At 44.2% G+C, this 20,012-nt stretch overlaps 1 protein-coding gene across 3 annotated transcripts in view; it reads left to right on the forward strand.

Annotated features, from left to right (window-relative positions):
• The window catches only part of LOC135509167 (thromboxane-A synthase-like), a 128,094-nt gene that overhangs the window by 70,689 nt on the left and 37,393 nt on the right, over window positions 1-20,012 (forward strand). For all 3 annotated transcript variants that reach the window (XM_064929594.1, XM_064929593.1, XM_064929595.1), the window contains 4 exons: window positions 7,356-7,444; window positions 7,716-7,864; window positions 8,013-8,140; window positions 8,317-8,667. In XM_064929594.1, the coding sequence (XP_064785666.1) occupies window positions 7,356-7,444; window positions 7,716-7,864; window positions 8,013-8,140; window positions 8,317-8,667 (717 nt within the window). The remainder of the gene's footprint in view (window positions 1-7,355; window positions 7,445-7,715; window positions 7,865-8,012; window positions 8,141-8,316; window positions 8,668-20,012) is intronic.

Below are 20,012 nucleotides of genomic sequence, written 5' to 3' on the forward strand. Positions count from 1 at the left end.
TTGTATGGATCAGTACACCACTCTCTATCAGCAGCAGTCACACCCCCACTTTCTCTCAGCACCACTCACACCACCACTCTCTCCCAGCACCACTCACACCACCACTCTCTCTCAGCACCACTAACACCACCACTCTCTCTCAGCACCACTCACACCATCACTCTCTCCCAGCACCACTAACACCACCACTCTCTCTCAGCACCACTAACACCACCACTCTCTCTCAGCAGCGGTCACACCTCCACTCTCTCTCAGCACCACTCACACCACCACTCTCTCTCAGCAGCGGTCACACCTCCACTCTCTCTCAGCACCACTCACACCACCACTCTCTCTCAACAGTGGTCACACCACCACTCTCTCCAAACAGTGGTCACACCACCACTCTCTCTCAGCACCACTCACACCACCACTCTCTCTCAGCATCACTCACACCTCCACTCTCTCTCAGCAGCGGTCACACCACCACTCTCTCTCAACAGTGGTCACACCACTACTCTCTCAAAGCACCACTCACACCACCACTCTCTCTCATCAGTGGTCACACCACCCCTCTCTCTCAGCAGCGGTCACACCACCACTCTCTCTCATCAGTGGTCACACCACCACTCTCTCTCAGCACCACTCACACCACCACACTCTCTCAGCATCACTCACACCTCCACTCTCTCTCAGCAGCGTTCACACCACCACTCTCTCTCAACAGTGGTCACACCACCACTCTCTCAAAGCACCACTCACACCACCACTCTCTCTCATCAGTGGTCACACCACCACACTCTCTCAGCAGCGGTCACAAGCGCACCCTCTCTTTGGCGCTCTCATTTCTTTCTCATGTCCTTTTAACAGATATTCCATGCCATAGCTGTCCTTTCTGTGGTCGAATATGTGTTAGTGCCCTCATTTTCTTTGATAAGAAAAGACTACCCACTGGGCACAGACGTCAGTTGTCAACTAACTTGAATTCAACATGAAATCAACAAAAAAGAGTCACCATGTTAATGGATTTACATTGAGGACTTTTTGCAAATCCAATCAGTTTCCCATGTTGATTCAACGCCATCAAATAGATTTTTTGTTGTTGAAATGACGTGGAAACACCATTGATTCCACCAGTTTTGCACAGTGGGTAGGGAGTTGTCTTGAAGATTTGTTGTTTTTGAAATCTGAGCTACTGCAGTACAACTCTCTGTCTGCCCTAGAGAAGGTGATGGCAGAGAGAGAGTGCTTTTCTTGAGATCTGTTTCTCTCAGTCCTGCATTGTAACACAGCAATCGCCAAGTTTAGAAGAGCTCTTCCCTTAATGAATACATTTATTAATTAGATCGGTGTTTGATCCATCATCATCAGGGTTCTTTTCCCCTTGATAATGCCCTCTGTAATGGTGCTTTAATGGGATTTTAATTGATTCAGCTCCTCTCTTTGGCTCATGGTGTCCTCACCCACACACGCACGCATGCACGTACGCATGCATGCACACACAGACACTTTTCTGAGAGGGGCTGGAGGTGAGTAGCTGGCATAACACTCAGGGCAGCAGTATCCCCTCATGTACTGATTAATGCAAGTGGACCACTTAACATTTACCCCTGATTCCATTTTGTCCATTTATCAGATGAGTCTTGATTTAAAGGGATTTTTTGCACAGGAAAAAATTTTAAGGGATAATTTTGGTAATATACAGCGCCTTTGGAAAGGATTCAGACCCCTTGACTTTTTCCACATTTTGTTACGTTACAGCCTTATTCTAAAATGAATAAAATACAATTAATTCCTCATCAATATACACACAATACGAAACAGGTTTTTAGATTTTTTTTGCAAATGTATTAAAAAGAAAGAACTGAAATACCTTATTAAGTTACGTATTTAGACCCTTTGCTATGAGACTCAAAATTGAGCTCAGGTGCATCCTGTTTCCATTGATCATCCTTGAGATGTTTCGACAACTTGATTGGAGTCCACTTGTTGTAAATTCAATTGATTGGACATGATTTGGAAAGGCACACACCTGTCTATATAAGGTTCCACAGTTGACAGTGCATGGCAAGAACCAAGCCATGATGTCAAAGGAATTGTCAGCGGAGCTCCAAGACAGGACTGTGTCAAGACACAGATCTGGGGAAGGATACCAAAACATTTCTGTAGCATTGAAGGTTCCAAAGAACACAGTGGCCTCCATCATTCTTAAATGGAAGAAGTTTGGAACCACCAAGACTCTTCATAGAGCTGGCCTCCCGGCCAAACTGAGCAATTTGGGGAGAAGGCACAGAGTTCCTCTGTGGAGATGGGACAACCATCTCTGCAGCGCTATACCAATCAGGCCTTTATGGTAGAGTGGCCAGACAGAAGCCACTCCTCAGTAAAAGGCAGATAACAGTCCGCCTTCTCAGACCATGAGAAACAAGATTCTCTGTTCTGATGAAACCAAGATTCAACTCTTTGGCCTGAATGCCAAGCGTCACATCTGGAGGAAATCTGGCACCATCACTACTGTGAAGCATGGTGGTGGCAGCATCATGATGTGGGGATTTTTTTAGCGGCAGGGACTGGGAGACTGGTCAGGGTCGAGGGAAAGATTAATGGAGCAAAGTACAGAGAGACCCTTGATGAAAACCTGCTCCAGAGTGCTCAGGACCTCAGACTGAGGGGATGGATTCACCTTCCAACAGGACAATGACCGTAAGCACACAGCCAAGACAAAGCAGGAGAGGCTTCGGGACAAGTCTCTGAATGTCCTTGAGTGGCCCAGCCAGAGCCTGGAGCAATCGAACATCTCTGGAGAGACCTGGAAATAGCTGTCTAGTGACGCTCCCCATCCAACCTGACAGAGCTTGAGAGGATCTGCAGAGAATAATGAGAGAAGCTCCCCAAATACAGGTGTGCCAAGCTTGTAGCGTCATACCCAAGAAGACTAAAGGCTGTAATCGCTGCCAAAGGTGCTTCATCAAAGTACTGAGTAAAGGGTCTGAATACTTATGTAAATGTGATGAATTTGCCAAAAATTCTAAAAAAAACATTTTTTTCCCTTGTCTTTAAAGGGTATTGTGTGTAGATTGATGAGGGGGAAAAAATATTTAATCAATTTTAGAATAAGGCTGTAACATAACAAAAAGTGGAAAAGGTCAAGGAGTCTGAATGCTGTCCGTATGCATTGTACATAGGCATTAGCCAGCAGATCCGACCAGCTAGCTTACAGCTGCACTAGGGTCGGACAGGCTTCTTGTGTAGATTAATACACAGTGATGCCAGCGTGAGATATGGCTTGAAAAACGTACCTCAATCCAGGGATAAGATATGCGTTGTACATCAAATTGTCCTATTATCCCAACTGTTACACCGAGATGATTGACCGACTGCTACGTGTCTTGCCATTCTATAATTGTCTCCATAGTGACCTGTGAATGCGTTGTCTACACAACATTCGGTCACATGACAGCTCGATCAGCTGTTCGATTAGACTTACCTGTATGTCAACTGAGCCAGGATCCCAGTCAAATGGATTTTATTTTGCTGGTTCGGTCACACATCTGTAGAATATTTATGTATTTCCCCTGCATGCATGTGTTCAGTTTGTTCGGTTTCACAAATATGTCTGTTACATAGGCAGGGAGACACATTTTCTTTTCATTACGCAGTAAGTCAACAAAGTCTGTTTTTTACATCCATTGTGAATAACAACAGTTCCTCTCTCAATGAGAAAAATCTTTCCAACACTCCCCCTTGATAACCACCAAGCCTCGGTGTGAAATAGAACATTGTCATGCTCTGATCCCACATCTGCACATAGTTTTGCCAACAGGCGTGTGCGATGTAGTTTACAATTGAAGTTACCTGCTGCATATCTCAGAGCTCTACAATTCAGCTCTTTTGCCGTCAGTTGTTCCTGGTGTATCCATTATAGCTGAGTGGGTTTATCATACAGTGCGTCCATATGGCAGAGGGAGACACATAACTACAGTACAGAGGCCTGCCCGCCATCCCGCCGAGATGGAGCCCCATCTGTGCAAAAGGCCAACATTCGATCCCATGGAATCCGTTTTTCGTCAATATAGCCACGCAGCACACTGAACATTTAATGTTCTGGAATCATGAGACATTCCTCATGAATAGCATCCTCTGACATGTAGCGAACATGTGGGCATCTCGGCCCTCACTGCTAAGGTCCAATTGAAGATCATAAGGTGTGGAGTTGATTGACTCATTCAGTCAGAGTTACCTCTTGATTGCTAGCAATAGCATCAATTCTTAGTTTCACAGTGATATCCGACAAGGTATTGATGTGAGTTTTTGTGCCTCTGCCTCATCACACATTGTTTTCACCATATCAAATGCGGCCAGACAACAATTCTCTGCAATATTGTGTGGTTTCATAGCGTAGTGGCTTAGCCATTCGCCGTGGGAATGATTCATGTGCAACAGTCAAGTGCTGCCTTTTGCAACGATCTAAGGGCGACCTCTGGTTGAAGGTTAACCATTACAATGATTTTGAGAAACAAAGATGATATTATATACAGTACCAGTCAAAAGTTTGGACACACCCACTCATTCCTGGGTTTTTATTTATTTACTCTATTTGCTACATTGTAGAATAATATTGAAGACATCAAAACTATGAAATAACACATGGAATCAAGCAGTAACCAAAAAAGTGTTAAACAAATCAGAATATATTTTATATTTTCGATTCTTCAAAGTAGGCACCCTTTGCCTTGATGACAGCTTTGCACACTCTTGACATTCTCTCAACCAGCTTCATGATGTCGTCACCTGGAATGCATTTAAATTAACAGGTGTGCCTTGTTAAAAGTTAATTTGTAGAATTTCTTTCCTTCTTAATGCTGTGGTATCCCATGAGGTCTACCCCGGGGCATTGGTAATAGAGGGGAGGTACGTGAGACGACGTTGGCTCCCTCTGCTGGGGATACGGGAGCTGGGCACCCCGACAGATATCAGTGGAGGTAATTAGAGGAAAGTGCCAACCAGCCGTGGAGGCTAAATAAATGGAGCACGATGGTACACTGCACGGGAGAAGGGGGAGAGACGGACACCAGTAAAGAGAGAGAAGAAAGACCGCGCAAAACCGAAGTGATTTCTTTGATATATTTATTTTCCATCTTAGTAAAGTTGTTTTGTGGACTAGAGCCTCCCTGTCTCTGTGTCAATCTCTGTACGCTCAACCCAATACCCCACGTTTTACCACAATGCGTTTGAGCCAATCAGTTGTGTTGTGACAAGGTAGGGTTGGTATACAGAAGATAGCCCTATCGCAAAAACCATCAAGCGCTATGATGAAACTGGCTCTCATGAGGACCGACACAGGAAAGGAAGACCCAGAGTTACCTCTGCTGCAGAAGTTCATTAGAGATACCAGCCTCAGACATTTCAGCCCAAATAAATGCTTCATAGAGTTAAAGTAACAGACACATCTCAACATCAACTTTTCAGAGGAGACTGTGTGAATGACAGGCTGACTACGACACGAGCGTTGCAGAATAAATTTAGAAATCTTATATTATTCAATTATTGCACCCACACTGCTCGTGCACGCAAACGAGGGTCTGCGTTGCCAAGGGCTAAAATATAAGGCAGTTCTATTTGTTAAGCAGATCGCGCTGCAAGTCCTGCCTCTTCCATCTCCTCATTGGTTATAGAAGCAGGTACCCACGTGCCATCTCCTCATTGGTTATATCCATGTGGATGACTGAAAGATGAACGAGGTCAGTGGCGGTAATGCACCTAATTTATGAAAGTTGCCAATCATAGTATAAAGTCAAGAGAAGAAAAGGCCTGGAAGGAAGAGAGATGACTTGCAACGACTCGGTTGACCGTTTTATGTGTGGATTAATTGGCAGAGTAGAGGACCTTGTGCATTTCAGGTAAAATAACAATTCAATGTTTATATCCCAGGACATATTAGTTAGCAACAGCAAGCTAGCTAAATAGGGCAAATTAGCTAGCAAGTGCAAGCTAACTAGCTAAATATGCCATACATGTTTAATGCTTTTCGACCTGTCCCCAAATTAATGTAATTGGTTCAGAGTTTGTTTTGATATTTCAACCTGCGTGTCGTGATCGCGTTTGGTGTGGGGGGGGGACAAAATACATTTATGCACAATGGCGCACGCACACAGCTGGTTTGGTTTCCGTGTCAGGCCTCCATGATCGATTTGCTGAAAAGAAACCACTACTAAAGGACACCAATAAGAAGAAGAGTCTTGCTTGGGCCAAGAAACACGAGCAATTGACATTAGACCGGTGGAAATCTGTCCTTTGGTCTGATGTGTCCAAATTTGAGATTTTTGGTTCCAACCGCTGTGTTTTTGTGAGACGCAGAGTAGGTGAACAGATGATCTCCGCATGTGTGGTTCCCACCGTGAAGCATGGAGGTGTGATGGTGTGGGTGTGCTTTGCTGGTGACACTATCTGTGATTTATTTAGAATTCAAGGCACACAACACTTTTGGGCTTCCGAGTGGCACAGCGTCCTAAGGCACTGCATTTCAGTGCTTGAGGCGTCACTACAAACATCCTGGTTCGATTCCAGGCTGTATCACAACCTCCGTGATTGGGAGTCCCATAGGGTGGTGCACAATTGGCACTGCGACGTCTGGGTTTGGCCGGTGTTGGCCGATATTGTAAATAATAATTTGTTCTTAACTGACTTGCCTGTTTAAGTAAAGGTAAAATGTAAAAAAGAAAAATAATAATAGTATGGCTACCACAGCATTCTGCAGAGATACGCCATTCCATCAGGTTTGCGCTTAGTGGGACTATAATTTGTTTTTCAACGGGACAATGACCCAAAACACACCTCCAGGCTGTGTAAGGGCTATTTGACCAAGAAGGAGAGTGATGGAGAGCTGCATCTGATGACCTGGCCGCCACAATTACCTCAACCCAATTGAGAAGGTTTGGGGTGAGTTGGACTGCAGAGTGAAGGAAAAGCAGCCAAAAAGTGCCCAGCGTGTATGGGAACTCCTTCAAGACTGTTGGAAAAGCATTCCAGGTGAAGCTGGTTTAGAGAATGCCAAGAGTGTGCAAAGCTGTCATCAAAGCAAAGGGAGGCTACTTTGAAGAATTTAAAATATTAAATATTTTTTGATGTGATTAACACTTTTTTGGTTACTACATGATTCCATACGTGTTATTTCATAATTTTGATGTCTTCACGATTATTCTACAATGTAGAAAATAGTCTAAATAAATAAAATCCCTTGAATGAGTAGGTGTGTCCAAACTTTTGACTGGTACTGTATATATTATTTATTTTACCAGGTTTTTGGAAATTCTCCCACGACCCCATTTTCATATTGGAATCTAGATGAGTGTTTCTCTGTCTCTATCCCCATGCAGATGGGTCCTCTGATCAACACTGCTACTGACACCCTGCTCACCAACCTCAATTGTCATGCTGAGTCTGGAGAGAGCTTTGACATTCACAGGTACTGCAACTCCACTATATCTCCCTCTCAGGAGTGTCATTATACTGTAACTGAATGAATTCTCAGTCATTTGGCTATACAAATTGTTACCCTGTAATTTTCCTAACAAAAAGATGACAAATTCAAATGTCTACAGACAGCCTCAGATCTGCTATTCTAGTGGTAAATTCTAAGGTGGATGCTGTGTTATCATTGTATAAAAGCTCTCTATGTATGGTATTCAGTACATACATACCATATTGTGTTGACTGGGTTGGTTCTCTCTCCTCAGGTGTTTTGGCTGTTTCACAATGGACGTGATCGCCAGCGTTGCATTTGGTACTCAGGTGGACTCTCAGAAGGACCCAGATGACCCATTCGTCCACCACGCCCAGAAGTTCTTCTCTTTCTCCTTCTTCACACCCATCATGTTCGTCTTCAGTGAGTACTGTGGAGCCATGCCCTGAGGCCAACTAACTCATCAGCACTTTAAAGTCTTCCTGATTTGTCAAATTGTCCAATTCAAATACTGCTGCATTCCATAGTTGATGCCATAAATGGAGTGACAAAGACTATATTTTGTCTTCAGTTGCGTTTCCATTCCTGGTTCCTCTGGCCCGTTTCCTCCCCAACAAGAGGAGGGATGAGATGAACAACTTCTTCATCAACTGCATTCAGAAGATCATCAGACAGAGAGATGAGCAGCCAGTTGAAGAAGTATTACTATAGCAGCCTACCTATCCTTTGTAAAGATGGGAAAAGATATGAAATAATAAAGGACTTGTAAAGTCTCCTGTCATTCTCTTCTCTGATCTTGATCTCCCTGTGTGTGTGTGTGTGTGTGTGTGTGTGTGTGTGTGTGTGTGTGTGTGTGTGTGTTTCTCTGTATGTAGCGGCGGCGAGACTTTCTACAGCTGATGCTGGAAACGCGGAGCAGCAAGGAGTGTGTGTCGCTGGAGCACTTTGACGTGGTCAACCATGCAGATGAGCTGGCCCCCACACACACTCACACAAACCAGCAAGAAAATGTTGACGTCAGCCATGAGTCACCCAACAGACGCTCTGTCCAGACCCAGAAGAGGATGATGTCGGATGATGAGATCGTGGGCCAGGCATTTGTGTTCTTCTTGGCGGGGTATGAGACCAGTAGCAACACGTTGGCCTTCACCTGCTACCTCCTGGCTCTACACCCAGAGTGTCAGAGCAAACTACAGGCTGAGGTTGATGACTTCTTCACCAGATATGTGAGTATGGGCCTCTGGCTTTCCTGTATGCACCTTATGTTCACAATCACCTATAATTGCCCTCATTGTTTGTGACAGTATGTTTGCCATGATGGTCTATTGATACTAATAGGATCCAAACCAGATTATGTAAATGGACAACACTGTGCGCTCCACCTGATGGCGAGACTGTACAGAGTTGAGGTCAATTCCATTTCAATTCAGTCAATTCAGTCAAGTAAAATGAAATTCCAATTCCAGTTTTCTGAATGTCACTTTACTTCCTGAATTGACAATTGAAATGGAATTGACCCCAATCTGGTATTGTGGGCTTCAGCAGCACAGCATAACATACAGTCATTTTGCAGGGGTTTATGACCAAGAGACCCAGTCTTATATCAACTCCACCTCAGCTGTAATAAGTCTATCTCTGCAGCAGTACCAGTCTGCTACTCTGCAGGCCAGCAGAGGTGATGAGTGTGAAAGACAGACAGTGATGGGCCCTGACTGGAACAAAATAAATGAGAGAGACTGGGGGGGGGGGGTTGACATTTTTAAGAATGAGGATTTTCAATCTGTTTCTCTGGGGTCACAGCGACCTGCAGTTTGATGTGCGCTGCCACTATATTGCGAAATAAAGAACACAGACAGCACCCAAGCTTTCACTGCATTCACTAAGGATGAAAACTGTTATTTTTCTGACATCCATAACACTGGTCTAACAGTGGAGAGAAACAGTTTGACAGGGGAGTGGGGGATCTAACAAGGCCATGGGTATGTCCAAAATGGCACCCTATTCCCTAGGGTCCATAGGGCTGTGGTCGAAGTAGTGCACAATATATGGAATAGGGTGCCATTTCGGACACAGCAATGGCCTTGTTAGATCCTCCACTCTCCCGTCTCTCTTCCTGCATCCTAATACCCTGACCAAGGCCAGAGCAGTGGAGAACAGAGAAGAGTGGAGCAGACAGCAGACCAGAAGACAGGATCAAACGCACAGACTGGAGAGTCTGGAGTCAGACACTATTTCATTCTTTCATGTCCTCTTCCCTCGTTCTACGTCGTGCCGATACGCCGCTCTCTGCTCTCCAATTCTCAATCCTTCAACTCACAGGGTAGGAAGTGTCTACAAAGAGAGCTCTTAGTGTAAACTTACTAACTCTGCCTGTTTGCATTCTGGTGTTTTATTCCTGATCAAAATAGACAGGTTCTTACTTCCTCACTGTTTTATGTCCTTTTTTTATCTTGGTGTTATTTATTTTCTCATTGCACATTTTCTGCAGTGGACTTTTATCCTTTGGTACTCTGACTTGCCTCTCTGAAATAGAGCACTGAATTGTAGTCTACTGAGTAGCCTTCAAAGCACCGCAACAAGATCTAGTATTTACTGTTACATAGCCTACTGTGATGAAGAGTGCTGTCTGCTGATGGGACTGGATATCATTTGTCTTAAGGGTAGTTCTACTGAAAGGCTGCACCACTGATAATTACAGTCTATTAACAACACTGTTGTCAACAACTCAACTGTTTTTTGCAGCATTTTGAAAGTCCTTTGCTACTATAAGATTGATTGCTCTGGACCCTGGACTCACCTACCTCAAAATGTTACACTCTACTGAACCTTGTTAACCTGATTCTGATCCGGACACCTTTTCACAACATCGTACAAGAAATGTTACAATAACGTACAGCCGAAGAACTCATGTTATGGCAGGGTTAATACACATCTCTATGGAGGGCTAGTGAGCTGTATGTAGCTAGCTGGTGAAGGAAATTGGGGTTTTCAACAGTCGGAGTGAATAAATGTTAGTTTGACTTTGGGAACTTGATCAGATACACAGCAATACCTGTGGACAGCCTTTTATAGGCTAGCTTGATCTACATTTGACCAGACATCTGGCAGCTGACTGCAGTGTGATGGTCAGTTTTTCTCTCTCTCACTTCTCCTGCCATGCTCATCACAGCTAACTCAACCCAATGCCTTTCAGTACAGTGAAAGAGAATGACTGTGTGGTGTTTTTACCTGCTACCACAAGGTTGAGCCCCTCCTGAAAGCATTTTGAAGGTACATACAGTTGAAGTCGGAAGTTTGCATACACTTAGGTTGGAGTCATTAAAACTCGTTTTTCAACCACTCCACAAATGTCTTGTTAACAAACTATAGTTTTGGCAAGTCGGCTAGGACATCTACCTTGTGCATGACACAAGTAATTTTACCAACAATTGTTTACAGACAGATTATTTCACTTATAATTTACTGTATCACAATTCCAGTGGGTCAGAAGTTTACAAACACTTAAGTTGACTGTGCCTTTAAACAGCTTGGAAAATTCCAGAAAATGATGTCATGTATTTAGAAGCTTCTGATAGGCTAATTGACATCAATTGAGTCAATTGGAGGTGTACCTGTAGATGTATTCCAAGGCCTACCTTCAAACTTAGTGCCTCTTTGCTTGACATCATTGTAAAATCAAAGGAAATCAGGCAAGACCTCAGAAAAGTCTGATTCATCTTTGGCAGCAATTTCCAAAAGCCTGAAGGTACCATGTTCATCTGTACAAACAATAGTACGCAAGTATAAACACCATGGGACCACGCAGCTGCCATACCGCTCAGGAAGGAGATGCGTTCTGTCTCCTAGAGATGAAGGTAGTTTGGTGCGAAAAGTGCAAATCAATCCCAGAAAAACAGCAAAGGACCTTGCTGGAGGAAACGGGTACAAAATGATCTATATCCACAGTAAAACGAGTTCTATATCGACATAACCTGAAAGGCCGCTCAGCAAGGAAGAAGCCACTGCTCCAAACTGCCATAAAAAAAGACAGACTGCTGTTTTCAACTGCACATGGAGACAAAGATCGTACCTTTGGAGACATTTCCTCTGGTCTGATGAAACAAAAATAGAATTGTTTGGCCATAATGACCATTGTTATGTTTGGAGGAAAAAGGCGGAGGCTTGCAAGCCGAAGAACACCATCTCAACCGCGAAGCACGGGGGTGGCAGCATCATGTTTTGGGGGTGCTTTACTGCAGGAGGGACTGGTGCACTTCACAAAATAGATGTCATCAAGAGGACGGAAACATCTCAAGACATCAGTCAGGAAGTTAAAGCTTGGTTGCAAATGGGTCATCCAAATGGACAATGACCCCAAGCATACTTCCAAAGTTGTGGCAAAATGGCTTAAGAACAGCAAAGTCAAGGTATTGGAGTGGCCATCACAAAGCCCTGATCTCAATCCTATGGAAAATTTGTGGGCAGAATTGAAAAAGCGTGTGCGAGCAAGGAGGCTTACAAACCTGACTCAGTTACACCAGCTCTGTCAGGAGGAATGGGCCAAAATTCACCCAACTCATTGTGGGAAGCTTGTGGAAGGCTACCCAGAAGTTTTGACCCAAGTTAAACAATTTAAAGGCAATGCTACTAATTGAGTGTATGTAAACCTCTGACCCACTGGGAATGTGTTGAAAGAAATAAAAGCTGAAATAAATCAGTCTCTCTACTATTATTCTGACATTTTGTCATGCCCTGTCCTTATTTTGGTTTGGTCAGGGTGTGATTTGGGTGGGCATTCTATGTTCTATTTTCTATGTTTTGTATTTCTTTGTATTGGCCAGGTATGGTTCTCAATCAGGGACAGCTGTCTATCGTTGTCTCTGATTGGGAACCATACTTAGGCAGCCCTTTTTCCCACCTGTGATTGTGGGTAGTTAACTTTGTTTGTGGCACTAATGTCCTGTAAGCTTCACGGTTGTTTTTTCGTTTGTTGTTTTGTTGGCGACATTTTTAAATAAAAAGGAAAATGTACGCTCACCACGCTGCACCTTGGTCTTCTTCCAGCAACGGCCGTGACAGAACTACCCACCACAAAAGGACCAAGCAGCGTGGCCAGGAGACAACCTGGGAGGAGGTAGAGAGGTGGTCGACCCAAGGAGAGTGCCAGAGCCCGCCAGGGATTCAATTGAGCAGTGCGAGGAGGGATACCGGAGAATGAAGTTGGCGACACGTACACGGCTAGCGAGGAAGCCCGAGAGGCAGCCCCAAAAATAAATTTGGGGAGGCACACAGGGAATTTGGCTGAGTCAGGTTGGAGACCTGAGCCAACTCCCGTGCTTACCGTGGCGAGCTTCGTACTGGTTAGGAACCGTGTTATGTGGTGGAGTGCACGGTGTCTCCAGCACGTGTTCACAGCCCGCTGCAGCTCCCCGCATCTGCCGGGCTAAGGTGAGCATCCAGCCAGGATGGATGGTGCCGGCTCAGTGCACCTGGTCTCCAGTGCGTCTCTTCGGCCCAGGATATCCTTTGCCGGCTCTGCGCACTGTGTCTCAAGTGCGTCTGCACAGCCCAGTGCGTCTTGTGCCAGCGCCCCGCATTTGCAGGACTCACCCAGCCAGGACGGGTTGTGCAGGCTCTAAGCTCAAGACCTTCAGTGCGCCTCCACGGCCCAGTGTATCCGGTGCCTCTGCCAAGGACAAAGCCTCCTGTATGTCTCCCCAGCCTGGTGAGTCCTGTGCCTGCTCCCAGAGCCAGGCCTCCTGTGTGTCTCTCCACTCCAGTGATGATCCATGGCAAGAAGCCTCCAGTGATGATCCATGGCACGAAGCCTTCAGTGATGATCCATGGCAAGAAGACTCCAGTGATGATCCATGGCACGAAGCCTCCAGTGATGATCCATGGCACAAAGCCTCCAGTGGTGATCCATGGCACGAAGACTCCAGTGATGATCCATGGCACGAAGACTCCAGTGATGATCCATGGCACGAAGACTCCAGTGATGATCCATGGCACGAAGCCTCTAGTGATGATCCATGGCACGAAGCCTCTAGTGATGATCCATGGCACAAAGCCTCCAGTGGTGATCCATGGCACGAAGACTCCAGTGATGATCCATGGCACGAAGCCTCTAGTGATGATCCATGGCAAGAAGACTCCAGTGATGATCCATGGCACGAAGACTCCAGTGATGATCCATGGCACGAAGCCTCTAGTGATGATCCATGGCAAGAAGCATCCAGTGATGATCCATGGCATGAAGCCTCCAGTGATGACCCATGGCATGAAGCCTCCAGTGATGACCCATGGCATGAAGCCTCCAGTGATGATCCATGGCACGAAGCCTCCAGCGAGGAGTCATGGCACGAAGCCTCCAGCGACGGCCTCCAGTCCGGAGCCCCCAGTGACGGTCCCCAGTCTGGAGCCCGCAGCGAGGGTGCCTAGTCCGGGGCCCACAGCGAAGGGTGCCCAGTCCGGGGCCCACAGCGAGGGTCCCCACTCCGGGGCCCGCGGAGAGGGTCCCCACACCCGAGGCGCCACCAAAGCGAGGTGAGCCAGAGGTGGAGCGGGGTCTACGTCCCGCATCAGAGCCACCTGTGATTGTGGGTAGTTACCTTTGTTTGTTGCACTAATGCCCTGTAAGCTTCACTGTTGTTTTTTCGTTTGTTGTTTTGTACGCTCACCACGCTGCACCGTGGTCTTCTTCCATCAACGGCCGTGACACATTTCACATTCTTAAAATAAAGTGGTGTTCCTAACTAGCCTAAAACAGGGAATTTTTATTTGGATTAAATATCAGAAATTGTGAAAATCTGAGTATGTATTTGGCTAAGGTGTATGTAAACTTCCGACTTCAACTGTATACTGTTACAAATCATGGTATTGAAAACAGAAACACACACATTGAAAGATCCACACACTCTTTAATTCTTTCAAATAATCTGCAGCTTATCCTGGTCATTACAAAATCTTAGACATGTTCCATCGATTATAATTGTTTTTTGGTAATTCATTCTAATTGTCATTTTCATTCACAAGCATGTTCTGTGGATTAAGCTGTTAGCCATAATTCATCTCACGTTTGTTCCAGTTGTGTCTGTAGGAGCTGGCAGAAGGCGGGCTATGCTAGCCGAGCCTCCAGCAGAGACACACCGGTGACTCAATCATCTCATCTCTTCCTGAGAAGAGCCATGTTGTTTCTTCTGACTCTGCCACTCAGGCTAGAGCCAAACTTGCAAATGTTTCACTAGCTGCACTTATTTCCCTCTCCCTCATTCTCCCTCTCTTCCTCTCTCCTCTCTCTTTCTCTCTCCCTCTCTCTCTACTGTTGTGTCACCGCACTCAGGGACTCCCTTCATTCATTTGCCATTCTTATCTCCCTAAATAACAATGAGTTTAAGCAAAGAAAGGCCCCTAATGACATGCAGAAGGTGTTAGGACTCAATATGGAAAAGGAGGAGAGAACAACGCATCTTAAATGACATGTTTCAGCCTGGGCTGCCCCTGCTTTGCTGCGCTGCTCCCCTCCCCTCTGCACTGTCTGTCTGTTGGCAAAGGTCTTCGGGGAGGGAAGAGAGAGAATGAAAGAGAGAAAATGAAAGAATAGAGAGTGATAGTGGGGAGGGAAGAGAGAGAATGAAAGAGAGAAAATGAAAGAATAGAGAGTGATAGTGAGGAAGAAAGGGAGTGAGAGTGTAAAGATAGAGGAAGAGAGTGGGGGTACAGGGTTCAGTGTTACTATAGGTACAATAGGGAGCTAGTCATCTATAGTTTAAAAGAAAATTCCACCCAAAATCGTTTTTTTATTTTATTTTTTTAGTCCATTGTTGATATAGTTCCAAAATGTTTTGCATGTCAGCATTCAAGATATATAACAAAAAATACATAAATATTTTTATTTTGAATGTTAAATATCTTGAAAACTTAATTGCTGAGTTGCAAAACATTTTGGGTATACTATATATCAACAATGGACTAATGACACGAATACCAAAATGTTGTTTTTGGGTGCAGTTTTCCTTTTAAGTTACGGATAAAAGGTGATGGGTCATTGTTCAGAGTTATTCAGGGCGCCTCTCCTTTTTGTTCCCTGTGACTATTTTTGGTTGGTGCTGGCCTCTATGGGTGTTGCAGAGGTAAGGCCTGTTTGCTATGAAGCACTAAGAGCTGCTGTAATCCTATAGCACGATGCCAGGCCTGGCAGGAAGAGTTGTCTTTGAGATTCTTCTGAGCCTCTGCCCAAAGTGCAGGTCAAAGGTCAAAGCATCACTCATGCTGTCTGAACTAATTTCGCACAAACTCTATTGTGTACAGATGCAGGATTTTAAGGGGAGTGGTACATTTGGGCAAATCAAGTCTAACATTTTAAAGTGGAGATTACACTGAACAAAAATATAAATGCAACATGTAGAGTGTTGGTCCCAAGTTTCATGAGCTGAAATAAAAAAATCCCAGAAATGTTTAAATGTGCAGTTTTGTCACACAATACAATGCCACAGATGTCTCATGTTTTGAGAGATCGTGTAATTGGCATGCATGGTCGTGGTCGCAAATGTAAGTGTAAGGAATTGAAACTAAGTAGCCTATCAATGGTTTGAATATTTGCTTTGAATCCACCAAAGCTGTTGCCAGAGAATTGAATGTTCATTTCTCTCTGAATTTGTCAGTACGTCCAAATGGCCTCACAACCACAGACCATGTGTAACCACGCCAGCCTAAGACATCCACATCTGGCTTTTTCACCTGCGGCATCGTCTGAAGGGGATGAATTTATTTCAATTGACTGATTTCCTTATATAAACTATAACTCAGTAAAATTGTTTATATTTCTGTTCAGTAAACAAACTTTAGAAGCCTTTTTAAACCTTGAGTACTAAAAGTTTGCATTTCCTGCAAGAGCAGGGTGATCAAATTAAGATCTTACATCTGTATATCTCAGACATAGGCTCCAGTCACTGTCAGTCTACACTTGTTGTTTACAAAGCATGTGACAAATATATATATATTTTGAATCAGAAATGACTTGTTATCCTTCATAACAAGCAGAGAGAGAGAGAAAAATGCCAATGCTCCTGCACACACAGCATACAGAGCTGATCTGCCAGGCCCAGTGTGTGTTAGTCAGAGCAGAAGCCGTAGCGGTCTGCCGCAGCAGCAGCTTACCTTTCCTGTCTAAATTATTAATCTACATCCTGCCTGGGAGAAGGGGCCTCAGATAGACCTTTCTCTGAGAGGGGATGTCCTCTCATTGCCTCTTCTATTCTCTTTCTATTCCTTTGGACAGGATGAAATGAGGGCCAGGCTGTGTGTAGAGCTGTATGAATGCTCCTTCCCTCTCTCCATCCCAACTTAACATTCCTCCCTCCTTCCCTTCCTCCCATGGGTCATTGTTCAGATTTTAAAAAGCTGCTGCCCTCTTGATTATGTGGGGGAGGGAGAGAGTGAGGAGGGATGAAGGGAAGGAAAAGGACAGAGAGCGGGCTTTGAGTAGGGAAGTAGGGAAGGGAAGCACAGAGCCTCTCACTCCCCATCACCAAGACCTTGCACTGTGTGAGAGAAAGATAGAGAGAGCGAGACAGAGAGGGGGGGGGGTCAAGAAGGGTTTATATTTAGAGCAAGAAAATAGATAAAGGGAAGGTGGGGGTGGAGAAAGAAATAGATGGAGAGGGAGGGAGAATCATTGTGAAAGAGGGCACAGGGTAAAATGAAACTGATAGGAATCTGGACCTTCAGATTTCTGTAGCAGCTTGTGTTGAATGCTTGTTGCACACAGTGCTTATTGAAGGAGGGCTTTTTGTGTGAAGATTCAGGTCATAATCTCACATGTGAGTGACCAGTATAGACAGAGAGGATTGAAGTGTGTGTGTGTGTGTGTGTGTGTGTGTGTGTGTGTGTGTGTGTGTGTGTGTGTGTGTGTGTGTGTGTGTGTGTGTGTGTGTGTGTGTGTGTGTGTGTGTGTGTGTGTGTGTGTGTGTTCTACAGGGGCCAATCATGGGTCTCAGCACTGACGTCAGGCCCCTTCCCAGTCATATATCCGTCCAGCCCACGTCCTTAGGGTCATCTCTATTGAACGTCACAAAATGGTCGCCTAGAGTCGTCAGGGCGTTGTCATGGTCCCATAGAGGTTTTGTCTTGTTCCCAGTTTGTCCCGGGGATGTTTTTGGACTTTCTTGTGATGTTGTTTCATGGTCCTCTGAACGTTCTTGGGTCATTGTGTCATGGTCCCCTGGAGGTGTTTGTCTACTTTCCGGTTTGTCCCAGGGACATCACATGACGGTCGCAAAGAAACATTCTTCCCATAAAAAAACAAACATTTTACCCATTCAGTAATTTAACATGTCTGGGATTTAAACTCACAACTTATTGGTTCACAGCATTACGATCTTACTGCTACGCCACCATGTCTGTATCAATGACTGGTTTCACCTGAAGGCTATTCCTACACTTTACACTTTAAAGTGAATCTCAGCTCTGTTAAAAATACAAGGGGGCCTCCCGAGATGCGCAGCAGTCTAAGGCACTGCATTGCACTTTTGCAGCATCATTACAGCCTGAGGTTCAATCCCAGGCCGTGTCACAACCGGCTGTGACCGGGAGTCCCATATGACAGTGCAAAAAAATACAATGAAGAAAACTATTTTATTTATCATAGTGATTTAGGAGTGACATTAAATAATTTAACATTTGGCAGACGCTCTTATCCAGAGCCTTACAGTAGTGAGTTCATAGATTTTAATACGTTTGTCATGCTGGTCGCCAGTGGGAATTGAACCCACTACCCTGGCTCTGCAAGCGTCATGCTCTGCCAACTGAGCTACACGGGACCAAAAGAGTATAATATGCCCCACCAACAGTAAACAACTATACTGAAAACTCAAATAAGTAAATTAAATCAATGAGAGAATAGTCAGATTAAATGATCATTAAAAAGGGGTTCCTTATTTATTGCTGGACTATACAGGATATAGTTAGTATAGTCAGTCCTATAGTGTTATTACTGGACTATACAGTATATAGTTAGTATAGTCAGTCCTATAGTGTTATTACTGGACTATACAGGATATAGTTAGTATAGTCAGTCCTATAGTGTTATTACTGGACTATACAGTATATAGTTAGTATAGTCAGTCCTATAGTGTTATTACTGGACTAAACACTATAGGACTGACTATACTAACTATATAATGTAATTACTGGACTATACAGTATATAGTTAGTATAGTCAGTCCTATAGTGTTATTACTGGACTATACAGTATATAGTTAGTATAGTCAGTCCTATAGTGTTATTACTGGACTATACAGTATATAGTCAGTCCTATAGTGTTATTACTGGACTATACAGTATATAGTTAGTATAGTCAGTCATATAGTGTTATTACTGAACTATACAGTATATAGTTAGTATAGTCAGTCCTATAGTGTTATTACTGGACTATACAGTATATAGTTAGTATAGTCAGTCCTATAGTGTTATTACTCGACTATACAGTAATTATAGTCAGTCCTATAGTGTTATTACTGGACTATACAGTATATAGTTAGTATAGTCAGTCCTATAGTGTTATTACTGTATACATTGGCAGCTGAAAGCCGACTTGCAGTATAACAGTTTGGTACATACAATAAACAAAAACAGTAACATTAAGAAATCAGGAAGTAAGGGAGTTGTTGTTCTGGAAGACAAAATGTTTTCAATAATTCCGCCGTGGCTGCTCTCTCTCTCTCTCTCTCTCTCTCTCTCTCTCTCTCTAACTGATGTGTGCTGAATGTCAACAGCTGTCACGAGGCTGCCATCGTTAAATAACCCTCTTTCCCAACTGCCCTGTGGAATAGTGAAATATAGAAAGGAGCACGCACTCTACAGCTGTGGCGGTACTCTCTCTCCCTCTCTTTCTCTCAGTCTCTCTTTTTCTCTCTGTTTGTCCTCACAAAATACTGTGTTCAGCTTGCATAATGAGGGAGAGATCACTCTTATGCCATTCTGAGAGCAGTAGATCATATGGAGGTTTAGTCTGTCTTTCCTGTGGTGCCTCTCCTGGCAAAGATAGCCTTACAGTTACTTATTCTTCCAAACAGTTATTTACAATACATTGCAGAATATATATTTGATTTTCCTTTTTTATGGAACGTAGAAGTGAGCACACTCGGAGGACTTTCATAGTATGGGATAGAGTAAATCAAAATCAAATCTAATTTTATTGGTCACATACACATATTTAGCATATGTTATTGTGGGTGTAGTCAAATGCTGGTGTTCCTAGCTCCAAAAGTGCAGTAATATCTAACAGTGTGTGTATTGCTGTACTGGACACCTCCGCAATCCAAGCTCTCCTTTGTAAAAGCCTGTTACTGTATCATTACTTCTCTGAGTGTGGTGTGGCCTGTAACCTACCATTACAGCCTCTATATCATGAATCTATCTTCCTCCGTGTAGAGAATAAAATATCCGGGTGCTGTTCTGATGAATCCAGTCATTACACTGGGCTGCTTTGTATTTAATAACCATCATAGGCAGAGAGAAAGGTTGAGTGGTGATGAGTGAAATATACCCATTAGAGAAGCTGGGAGTTCACAGCCTTATATGGAGATGGTCA

Source organism: Oncorhynchus masou, chromosome 22 (assembly GCF_036934945.1).
Source record: "Oncorhynchus masou masou isolate Uvic2021 chromosome 22, UVic_Omas_1.1, whole genome shotgun sequence".
NCBI classification, from domain to species: Eukaryota; Metazoa; Chordata; class Actinopteri; order Salmoniformes; family Salmonidae; genus Oncorhynchus; species Oncorhynchus masou.